Source organism: Oxyura jamaicensis, chromosome 23 (genome assembly GCF_011077185.1).
Source record: "Oxyura jamaicensis isolate SHBP4307 breed ruddy duck chromosome 23, BPBGC_Ojam_1.0, whole genome shotgun sequence".
NCBI lineage: Eukaryota > Metazoa > Chordata > Aves > Anseriformes > Anatidae > Oxyura > Oxyura jamaicensis.
Window position 1 is genome coordinate 2319883 of NC_048915.1, and position 12208 is coordinate 2332090.

Genomic DNA, 12208 nt, shown 5'->3' on the forward strand with positions numbered 1-12208 from the left:
CCTATGAAAGATTTTTTTCTATGTACAAGGTATAGATAAAGACTGAAGTTTTAAAACTTAACCAACTGTATTTAAAGTATCCAAACAAAGTGGACTCATCTGACATTTGCTTTTCAAGTTAGAGGGTTACTAGGAATAAAGAAATATAAAAGGATCTGTAATTGTGTCCTGGCTGTAGCCTTGAGATGATATCTTCTTTAATACTTTTACAGAGGGCAGAGCTTCTCTGAAATTAAAATACTACAGATAAAAGTGGTTCTTCTTTAATGAGGTGGTACACTCTTTCTGTATGCCAGTGTACAGATAATAATTACTTCCCTCACAATAGGGTACTGAGGTTCTCTGAAAGTTTGCAAAGGACTTTGACAGAACTCCTTGCATGAAAGGTGTTTAAAAAGTACCAAGTTCTAACATTTTACTTTAATAGTTTTCTTTTTCTTTGCTTCTGCAGTGTCCAAAGACAACTTGCCGTGTTCTGTTTTCCAAACCTATGGTCAAATGGATTGCTTTGAGAATGGAAAGTTTTGTACTCAGACAGGCTCTCAGCAGCACAGGGACAGGTAAATAAACCTCAGATTCTTCTTCTGTGTTTAAAACTGCTTAGGGATAACTTTGTGGTAGAGAGAAGCATTGCTGTGAAAGTAATGAAGTCCTCAGAGCAAGTGTTAACATGGCATGGCAGAAGCAGGGCCGCCTGCAAAGCTCTGCTGGTGACCTTCCTGTTACCCTTGAGGCTCTCAAGCCAAACTGAGGAGAGCTTTTTTCTGGATATCAATCCTAATTTCTCAACCTGCATAAATTCTCATTGTGTGCTTGATGCCTCAGTTCCCTCTCCTGTAGATAAGGATGATGTTCTGTTTTCCACAGAGCTGTGAAAAGGCAATATTAAAAACCCTCTGGAGCTGCTTTGGTAGCGATAGCTATTCAGGTACTTTCAAGTATTTTAAAAGATAAATATATGGCAAATCATGCAAACAAGTTTCATTTCTTTAGGTTTGCAGCCCAGGCAACCTCATTCTGCCAAACAGGCACAGAGACGCTGGGAAAACTGCAGAAATACTGCTGGACTTCTAATTTGTTTTTGTTTTCAATTTTGAACATTTAGTGATGCCAAAGACATTCCAGATGATTGCAGAAACAGGGGAAATAGCAGAAATCCTAATGTCAGCATTGGCTGTCAGGTGAATGAGGTTGTCAGACCTGCCAAACGTCTCCGAAGGAAGAGAAGACTGCTTCTGGAGTCTGAGGATGATGAGGAAAACGCAGATGAGGATGAGGTAAATAAGGCCATATGTATTTTCTTTAAAGAGAACAGTAAAGAGCATGTAGAAGGCTGTGGCTTGCATTTCACTGTGCAAGGAAAACTGAGCCAAGGGATGTTGTTCTGTACCCATGAGAATGGTCGGGGTCTGATTCTGATTTACATCAGGAATGGGAATATCTGTTCTGAAATCTGAGGAGACATATTGGTGAATAGCTCGTGTGAAGTCACAGTCGATTTCAGACTGTAATGTAATACAGATGTAGCTATAGCCCTGCGCACTGAGCTTGTTTCATAATAAGAATACCCCCCCGAATATTACACCTAACTATAGTCAAGAAATAGTATGTGAGGATGAAGATTGGTGTCAAACAGCAGAGTCTCATTGTTTTTTATAATGCACTTGTGTGTACATTCACGACACCACTAGAAACGTGTATTAATGGTATACGAATAGAAGTACCTCAGTCCTGATCTCATCTTCTCTTAATTTTCATTAAGCATCTTACTCCTTTTAGGAGTCCTTTGTGAAAGTCTGCACTCTGCTGCCATGTGCATATTCTCAGGCCTGAACCGTTACATTTATGTTCATGAACTGCACTTCTTTTTCTAATGGAGAGCCACTGGGGTAGGTGCTGGGTGGCAATGCAAGCTGAAACTTCTGATACCATGAAATTTCTGATGATTAACTCATCTTATTGCTCAGTTTTTCTCTGTGATGCACATCAGAGAGATTTTAGTAGATATGTTTGCAGAAGTTCTCGCAGAAGTCTCTTCCCCTTCTCTTCCTCAGTTGAAACTGCCCCACTCTCTCTTCTAGGGTGTGCTTTGGCAGGCAGCTTTGCATTTCACATTTTGCCCTTTTTGTTTTGCTTCGAGAAATGACAACCCTGGGTGAATTAATGAGCTTGAAAACTTTACAGAACTGTGAATGGCAATCTGGCTTGGAATGTGATGCAGGGAGACATTTTCTGGGGTGTTCATCTATGGCAATAGTTCCTTGAAGCATCTGCTTCTTTCAGGGCTTCGTAGGTGATTTTTTTTCCTGTATCCATTCCCTGGCATAGACGGACATAACCTCTGAAAGGAGAAGGAAAATGGAACATGACAGTAAGGTTGCTTACGTGAGCAGTAAATCCAGCACTGCAGAAAGCAAATCCTGTGCATTGTAATGGAGGTTTAGGGCCCGTACTGCTCTTCAGTGGCCGTGTTTAAATGAACTTCAGTAGCATATTAATTTGTAAAGTATTTTGGGATACTGCAGGATCAAAGTTATTTATGTAACGTACCCTACTAATGCTCTTGCAGGGTTATTCAAAGGGAAATAATGCTAGCTAATACTCCTGTTAGTTACATGTTACATCCTTATTGTACCTGCATTGTGAGATGATCAGAGGGAGGAAACAACAAAATTGCTAAACTTTTTTTTAACGTATCTGTGTCTAGGAGAAGAATAAATCAAATAATATGAAAAGCCGCAGAAACACTAAACCAATAAAACAAGGTGAGCTAAGCTCATAGTCTCTTTTCTTTAATGTTTATAGATTATTTTCCTAGCTATTATAAAGTGAATAATAGTAAACAGAAGAAGAAAGGACAGTAGAGCTCATTTCACATTCAGAATAGCTTATTAGGTACATAACCCTCTTACCACAGTCAGTCTTCTGAAATGTATTAGCGAGAATATGCTAGATGTGCCTGCATGTCGGGCACAGCGCAGAGGATCTGGAAGGAGACAGCCTGATCCAAAGCTCGCTGAAGCCGATAAGAATCTTTGTTTCCATTGACTTTGGAGAGCTTCGCAGCCGCAAATGACAAATAGAACATAAGTTGTAAGCAACGTGAGATTGATTGCAAACTTTGGGTTAAATTTGTTGCATCCCTTAAAGGAGTTAGCATAACCGGGGGGAGATTTAAAACATAATTTATTGTGTCTATGACCATGGTTCTGCTAGAATGAATCCAAGCACCTGCCAAATTGTCTGCATCATGTATGTACTGGTAGCTGCCTCTGTAGTAGATGCACTGTGGTATTAGCAGGTTATAAATACTTATATTCATATATCTATACATATAAAAAATCTTGTGAACTGAACAAAAATTCACTTGGTCTTTTCGTTTGTTTTGTTTTAGGTTTATTTCAGCTGCAATTATATGCCTCTGTGCTGTCATTTAGTTCATATCTAACCCCTTATTTCTCTATGAATTACCAGAAAGAATTATTTTCCACTATTTTAAGTTATTATATCTTGTCGAAACTTTGCCGTGGCAGCTTTCCATGGGTAGCTTCCAGCAATTCGGGTGCCACGATTCATTTGACCTGCGATACGATAAATTTTTGTTAATGAGGAATGAGCACGGTTTTCCTACCGTTTGAATTTGTATCTTTCCCCAAAAGTTGGGTAACACTGCCTCCTCTGGGGTACAGCAAAACAGCACTGGCTGAGCTCAGCTCAGACCTGCCTCCTTACTTGCTGTAAAAGTAACTCTGCACCTGATCAGAGAGCAGCGCCGCTGCCTGGAGCTGCTCCTGTGCTGTAAAAATGACTTGCAGAAAATGGGAGGAGAAAGAGGAAAGAGGGAAAAACGGGAGATGTCTGGGAGAAACACTCATTTTTGTTTTTGTTTTTGATTAGTTGTTCCTGCAAAGAAGAAGGTATGGAACTGGGTTTCCTACTTAGAAGAGGAACGGATGCCAGCTGCTCCCCTAAAACTGTTCAGAGAGGTTGGCAGCTTTTTCAGCTCTTTCATTGTTTTTCTCAGGCAGCCTCCCAGAATTTCTAACTCAATGCAAGTAGAATGTGAGACTACCCTCAAACCAGCGGTTACATTTATTAGCTATTTTGGTGCAAGCAGACAGTTAAAACCTCATGTTTGTTTCCAGCCCTGAAGCACTGTGGAAATAAACATCTACCCTGTGAGTCTCATCCAAAACCAGCGCAGTAAAAACCACGGATTGAATCCCACTCACACATAAACAATGACTGTTTCGGTCTGCTTTGGGTAGCTCAGAATAAATTGGCTGTTAGGCAAACTCTAAGCAACGTCATAGAGGAACAGTTTAATGTCTTTCATATGTCCTGTGTTTCATCTGTGGCTGCACAACGCCCCTTCCAGCCTTCTTATGTAGAAAACTGTAAGTCGGCTGGCTCTGAGAGTGTCAGAGATTACCTCAGTGAGAAGTAGTTGTTAGAAGGGAAGCTGTGGTCATCCACAGTCTGGTGCACTGAAGTTAGGAGAAGATGAATTTCGATGTGGGGAAGCTGCTTCTACATTCTGGTGCAGCAGCCCAAATTAAAAGTTCAACTTGAAGTGAATTCTTCAAAGCAGAGAGCTGTTTGCACCGTCCAGGGTGAGATGAGAAGGAGAGGCAGTTAACTACCACAGATGCAATAAGCTATTTGCAATTGCAGTTAAAATTTCTTCTTAAGCCTTTGCTATATGCTTCAGAGGCTTAATTTGGATTCAGATTGCAAAGAAATTAATAACACAAATGTTTTCTGGAATGGCTGTGTAAATGGGCTCCAGATTAAACATTCTTTCTGCCTTCCACCATTTGAAGATGAGGAGTTACCTTCTGGGGAAGTCTGGACTGCTGACCTCCTGCTGACACAGGCAGAATGATTTTAGCTTCCCTGGCTGTTTGTTTCTGCCAGCCCTCCTACACTGGGCTGTGAAGGGGATTCTTTTGTGTTTGAATAGAGCTCATTTCTGCATCTGCTGAAAGATTTGTTCGCAGTTAATTGCAACAGACTCATGGTTCAGTGTTTTTCAGAGATTAATTAGAATAACAAGTAAACCTGAAATATGGTGATCATGCCGTTATTGATCTCTGTACCTGCGCCTGTCTATTAAAGCAGCAATCACTTAGTGATAGAATTTTCTGCTCTGAGATGAAAATTCAAAGCATATCTGATGAATGCTCTGCAATAGATTTTCTCTTCAGAAATTAAAAACAAATTTCTCTGTCTTTTTTTTCCTCTCCCACACAGTATCAATCATTCCCACAAGGCCGAAATGGATTTAAAGTTGGAATGAAATTGGAAGGGCTGGACCCTGAACACCCATCTCGATTCTGTGTTCTTACAGTGGCTGAGGTAGTTGCTATTCCTATCTCTGATTCCAAAAATCCCATTTACATTTAGGATACTTTTTCAATAAAAAGTAGGAGCATAGGAATAGTTGTATTTTAATTAATTAATGATTAGGAGGATTTCAAAGTGACACTGAAGGAATATTGGTATGTGGTTAAGAATCCATGAAATCCTACTTTTGTAGGATTTTGTAGTCAGGCTTTTGCAACTGTATTTCATAATAATAATAAACCTTTCAATTCCATGCAATGAATGAATGTGAAAAAGAACAATTGGGCCACAAGACTTAGTAAATATAAGCAAGTGGAAATTCTGTGTTTCTTTTCTATGAAATCTGTGTCGAGCTGAGGTAGACAAAAGTGCTCTCCTGCTGCATTTGCACTCCGGATGTCGCAGCACAGGAATATATGGGGTATGGGACAAAAACAAGTCCACTGAAGTTACACTGACCGGTTTTGTTGGCAGCTCCTTGAAGTGAGGAAAGAAAAGCACGGAAACTGGGAGATGTAAACGAGCAAAAATAAAACGAGGCTTTTGAGAAATAGACCAGGTCTTACGCTTTTATCTATAAATCCAAGTACAGGAAAAACATTTTGTTAGTATTTTTCTTTAGGTTCTGTATGATGATGTGTATGATAATCAGAGCTCCCCTGCTTATAGGTACAAGGGTATAGAATGCGATTACATTTTGATGGTTATCCGGAGTGCTATGACTTCTGGGTTAATGCTGATTCCTCAGACATCCATCCTGTCGGCTGGTGTGAAAAAACAAGCCATAAGCTGCTCCCTCCTAAAGGTATGGAAAAAAATAAAATGACGTGCAAGAAGCCATAAATTCTACTAAGAGCTAGTTGTCCTGGCTATGCATGTTTCATTTTTAGTATGATTTCATTGTCGAACTCGATCTGAGTGGCTTAAAGGGAAGAGGTGTAATTAACATAGTGAATCACGAAAGAACAAAACAACTTCCTTTTGATGTTCCCAAAGATTGACGTTGTTAGTCAAATTAGAAACTCTTTTATTGGGTGAACATGTAAAGCAAGGAGTTTCTTTGGGGTTCAGAACTTTATTCTTCCTGGCATTCAATTTCCTAGAAATGTTTGAAGGTTGAGATTAATGATTGGACATTATACCGAAAAAGAGAGAGATGTTTTAGCCGAAATGCATAACCCCTGAAGATCGTAGAAGGGCAGTTATCATGCAAAGTTCATATTCTTCCCAGGTAATTTCCATTTCTGAAAAACCAATCTGAATGTAATGGGTCTGTGTAAAACAATCTTTTTATCTCTCTTTCTAGGTTTCAAGGAGGGAGAATTTAATTGGGCTTCCTATTTGAAGAATTGCAAAGCTCAAGCAGCTCCAAAAAGCCTTTTTAAGACCCTCAGCACTGTAAGTGGTGATATTGAATACAAGATGTTTTCAAATAGGTCTGATGCTAAGCAAGTTTTGACCAGAATATTTACATGTTTTTAATATGCTCGTGTCAGAGGTACAGCCATGGTACAATCAGATGCAAGCTATTTCCTGCTGTGATTTATTTGTAAGATGGAAGCTAGTACAATTTTTTCCTTCCCCCAGTCACTGGCTTTCCAGGCAGAGAATTGTCTTTCCCTTCTTCCTTAATACTGGAGGAAAAGATTTACTCTACCATTTGTTAAATATATTACAACAGTCTGTTTTGCTGTGTCCCTGCAGTCAAGATATTTGTGTCACTTTCCTCTAATTTAATCATTTCCAAAATAATTTCTGGTTTCCAGCAGCATGCTCATGTGCACCATGGGATTTATTATGAGGCTATGGATCTTGAGTATTTTTCATCCTTCCCCCATTGTTGTTTTCCTTCTGGTTGTTAGCTTCAGTTTGTTTATAATACTGCTTCCCATTCTGTGCCACTGAAATGACCCCAAGTCCACAGCCTGGTGGATTTGGTGCTGCCAATGGACTGTCTGCAGTGGGATCAGGGCCCAACCACGTAGATTTGTGTCTGGATATTCTCTGACTTTTCCACTACTATCAGTGCTCATGCTTATCCTCAGCCAGTACTTAGCACAAGACTGTACATAGAATCACTAAAGGGTTTGGTTTGGGCTAAGGTGCTAAGGCATTTTAGCCTTTGAATCTGTATTGTTACGTACCTGGAGATTACATTACTCGGGCTGCACCAGCTCTTTTTCAGAAATAGTAACATTTATTGCCAGAATACATGGCAGTCTTGTTTGTAGCCCTCTTGCTAGTGACTTGTGTTTTGGTCTGTGGGTTTCAGGGTTATACCCTGCAACTAATGAGTTTATAACAGTGATTTAAATGGCGTGGGCTAGAATGTGGCTGATTTCCCTTTCCTGATGTCCTGTTCCTCAGCCTGTCACACCATCTGGTTTTCGTCTGGGAATGAAACTAGAGGCAGTGGACAAGAAGAATCCGTTACTGATGTGTGTTGCAACCATCACTGACATGGTGGATAACCGCCTGCTAGTTCATTTTGATAACTGGGATGAGAATTACGACTACTGGTAAAGAGAATCTATTTCTAATATATATCTGCAAGTAGACCATGGTTTATTTCACTCTGTCACTAACATCTCATATTTTAAGTGTAGTCACTAAAGTTGGGATCTTAAATCAGCTTTCAAACATACGAGTAATTGTTTGGGGTTTTTTTACTAAATGACACTGCCCAGGAGTTTCCCCTGCTGTTTGGGTGCCCTTCAGCTGGCTCCGTGCAAAGTCAGTGGGGTCAACCTGAACTGTGAGAGCAGTGTTTGAAGAAACGCAGCTGGTGACTGGGGGCCAGGTTAGGCAGTGCTCATGTTATCCTCTGGCAGAACTGAAATAAAAAACAGTGAGCTCCGCTGGCGACAAACACCTCTAATTAGTAACATCCTCTCCTCTAGAGCTAGTAATGGCTGTTGGCATGTTTCCCTGCAAACTTATGTTTGGAAGTAGGCTGCACTGAAGTCAGTAAAAATCTTCCCATTTGCTTCAGCAGAGTTTAGATAAGGCACTTCAAAAACAGAAGGGATTGCCAACGTTTAGGCTTTGAAGTCCTGACCTGCGCTACCATTGTTCTGCATCTACATCTTGATCCCCGCCCCTCATGCTGGGGCCAGGTGAAGTATTAGTCTAAAAACCATTTTCCCTCTTTGGGCCAGGTTTCCCAGCCCACATGAACGGAGAAGCTTTCTTTGAATTTGCCTGTGAAGGCAACGCAAAGCACATGCTTATCTACATAGCACTGATTCAATCGGTGTTCTGTGTTTTCTCCCTCACCTCCTTTTGTATGATTTTTATTTCAGAATAGGTACCTCTCTGGTGCCAAGAGAGTCTTTTCTTTCTTTGCCATAAATATATCATCCAGAGCTTTGTAACACTGGTGTTCCGATCAGCAGGTCTTCAGATCTAGTTCCTTTACCACTGTAGCCCATGAAGCTTTGTTTCCATGCCATGTTTTGTTTGGAATTTGGAAATGTTAATAGGAAACACAAGCAAACAAAGCTTCAGAGGAGCATTTGGCTGAAAACAGTTTTTTTCCTTGTCTGAAAGGCTGTTTTGGCCCATTCTTCAGAGTAGATGTAACAAAAGGGGCTGTCTCAAATGGACACATCCCTTCCTTCGGGAGCTCAGAAGATGTATATAAGCAATAAAACTGGGAACCAGGCAAACTACCAGTAGGTCTCAGCTGGAGTTAATGGGTAACGTGTAGTTCTTGGCAGGATATTGAAAGTCATTGCCCCTTCTTCCAAAGTTTGAGTTTCAGTTAGAGACAAGAGTTTGGTTTTTATTTGCTTGCTTCCTTTATATTTTAGCTTGGATGCTCTATGTCCAGGCTGATCTGTGGTTTGTATGGCCGTGGGGAGAGTTTTTTGTTGTTGTTTTTTAAAGCAACAGACATCTTTTGGGGCAGCTTGAATGCCTTGAAAACTTGGCTTTATAAATTCTAACGAGGTAATGCTTGTCTTTTACACCGTGATCACACCCACTGAAAGCATCTGCTACCCTAGCAAAAGCGTATCAGACAGCATCTGAAATTCTTTTCTTTTTGCTTTAAAATTGACTGGTGCCAACTTCTCCTCTTTGATTCAGGTGTGAAGCTAGCAGCCCATATATTCGTCCTGTTGGCTATTGCCAAGAAACTGGAACCCCGCTGACAGTACCACCTGGTATGTTGAAAGTGAGACTTATTTCCTGCCTCAGTCAAAAAACCTGCAGGCTGTATCTTCCAGATAATTACGTATTTGCAAGATTTACAGGAATTTACAGATTCCATTCAGTATTCTTTACTGACTGAACAATGTTATTGTTCATACTTCTTGCACTGCAGTTTATTTTGTTTTACAGCTCTTTCAAGCAAAGGAACAAGGTTTGGTAATTTGCAATTGATTTGATTTCAAAAGGGCAAGAAATATGAAGTATTTTCAGAATTTCCTCTAAGGTGAGCTGGAAGAAAGAGGAATCAGTATCAGGATTTTATAGATAATGGGATGGAATTTCTGAAAATGAAAGAGTAACTGAAGCCACATCTCCTTCTGCAGAGCTGAAATCCAGTAAATGAGGAGAATGTTGGGCAAATGAAAAAGGACAGAACCTACAGGAAAACCAGTGTTGTTTTCAGGCTTATTCACCTTTAAAATAATAAAAAAAATAATGTCTGCTGTTTGCTGGATTGACAGCCCTGGAGCAAGAAATTCTGTAATTACTGCATATCAAGTTTGGTAGAGTGGGTAGCACTACAAGCTGCCTCTGCAGTGGCAGAATTAGCCTTAGTGCCTTTTACTGTGGATGATAAAGGGGTTATAGACCCTTGTTCTTCAGCAGCACCACCTCTGTTCCTGCTTCGGGAAAGTACAACAGTGCTGTGGCGTGCAGTTCCCCTACTCACATCGTGATTGCCTGCGCCCCTAAGAGAATCTGCAGTCAATTCTCATTTCTCTGCTGAAAGATTTATGTGCAGCAATTTGCAGACTGTCCTGTGCAATTAGTGATTGGGTCCTCCTGCCAAAAGGGAACAATATTGAGGCTAAAAAATACTGAAATAGGGAGGAAAAGAAGGTAGAGCAGTTTCTGAAACGTAGCTTAGGAGTTGCTGCCAGAGAGATGCATCCCGTTGTCGTTAGAGTAGCACAGCCATGTAGGTGTCTGGGTAGGTAGGTAATGGTGACAGAGCCTCTTGCTTCGAGACTGCTAATTTTATTCAGCTATGGGTGAGTAGGTAGGAGGAGATGAGAAGTTCCTACAATCTGGCAGGCACTCACACATAGAATGGTTAATAAAATAGGAAATTAATTTAGCGATGCCATTGCACATCACAGAATCCTCTGACTAGCTCTTAATTGGCAGCTTTCTCTAGAGAATAAGAATTGATTAAGCTGTACAGAAACGAACTCTTCAGGTTTTTCAGGTCAGGGTTAAAGGGCTCAGGAAACGTGCAGTGCTGTTGTGTGTGCTGTAAGTAATGTGTATGAGCAACGCTTCCCAGCACCATCCTTTTAAAGTGCTAAGTTAACATAATAACCGTGTGCTACATAGCTGCTTTTCTGTTCTTTGTAACAATAGCTGGGTTTTTCTTACTTAAATATTAATTCTCCATGTTTTTCAGGATACAAGGATCCTAAAGCCTTTTCATGGGAGAAATACTTGGAAGAAACTAATTCCCAGGCAGCCCCAGCAAGAGCATTCAAACTGGTTGGTGAATCTCTGATTTTCTTAGGTCAGAAGAGTAGGGGAAACTTCTGTTATCTACCCTTTCTTTCCAGATGTTGTATTTGGTGGTGGTTCACCATGTCTGTACTAAGAGGGTGAAAGTGTGTTTTTTACTGTGAGCCTGAGTTTAAAATCAGCTCTCTAAAACAAAACACACAACAGTCTACGTGGCTAAAAAACAAAAAACTGTAGCTTTCAGAGGTACGTGTGAAGGACAGTACCCTGCTTCAGAGAGGGCACTGAGAGGAGAAGGAGCTGGCATTTTGCTCGAGGTCTGACTGGGTGGGCCCAGGGGTTCTCCCAGGTGAGGTGAGCAGGACTGGTGCTGGCTGAGGAGACTCCAGACGCTCCCTTTGCCAGAATCAGAAGTGGGTATCATCGCTCTGCAACTGGGGATGTTTGGTGAGTAAGGGAGGAGGAGGAGTGCTGTGTGTATGTGTTTGAAGGGAAAGTGATGTTGGGACTTCTTCCCATTGTTTGTTCTCACCGACGTGAAATTTTAAAAACTCCTCTGAAATATTTTCCCCTTGAAGTTGAGTAAATCCACCTTTCCCCTGGTAGGGGAGGATAAAGTGAAGGTGGAGTGAGAAGCTCCTGTCAAGGACTAGCGTGTACCGATACCGATCTTGGTTCTTCTAGGGAGGAGCCAGCTGTGCCCTCCGCAGGAATAAGCATACTGCCAGGTGATAGAGCATCTCTGCCAGACTCCTAGGTGGAGTAAGACCATCCTGCAGACTAAAATCTGAAGATTCTCAGACTCTCTCAACCATGGGAGCCTGAGCTTCAGTTTCTTACAGTGGAGTTCAGTGCATTTATCTGGAAGCTCACTGTGAGCAGAAATGCATCAGAAGCCTTTAAAGTAACTTCATAAATAAATTCCAAAGTTGCTTTTTTATTTCTTAGCAGTGTCTTCCATGGTGCTGGTTCATATTGCTAAACTTTGCAGTGTGTTTAAAAACTTCCCTGTGGCATCGTGATATTTGCCTTGAATCCTTTTGATAACGTTAGACTTGCAGGTTAATACCTGCTGCCCTCCCTTACATTTTGTGGGTAAGGTCTTTGGGCCTGAGGAGGAAAAGCAATCAAGGAGGCCTCAGATAAGGGAGGTAAAAATCCAGCCAAGCAAGGCTGATAATTGCTAGATTTCAGCAGGTGT

General features: G+C 41.0%; 1 protein-coding gene across 3 annotated transcripts in view; it reads left to right on the forward strand.

Annotated features, from left to right (window-relative positions):
• Positions 1–12208, forward strand: part of LOC118177670 (lethal(3)malignant brain tumor-like protein 4) — a 45428-nt gene that overhangs the window by 14895 nt on the left and 18325 nt on the right. For all 3 annotated transcript variants that reach the window (XM_035345621.1, XM_035345622.1, XM_035345619.1), the window contains 10 exons: positions 452–560; positions 1106–1277; positions 2708–2765; positions 3898–3986; positions 5254–5358; positions 6016–6151; positions 6653–6744; positions 7714–7865; positions 9436–9512; positions 10949–11034. In XM_035345621.1, the coding sequence (XP_035201512.1) occupies positions 452–560; positions 1106–1277; positions 2708–2765; positions 3898–3986; positions 5254–5358; positions 6016–6151; positions 6653–6744; positions 7714–7865; positions 9436–9512; positions 10949–11034 (1076 nt within the window). The remainder of the gene's footprint in view (positions 1–451; positions 561–1105; positions 1278–2707; positions 2766–3897; positions 3987–5253; positions 5359–6015; positions 6152–6652; positions 6745–7713; positions 7866–9435; positions 9513–10948; positions 11035–12208) is intronic.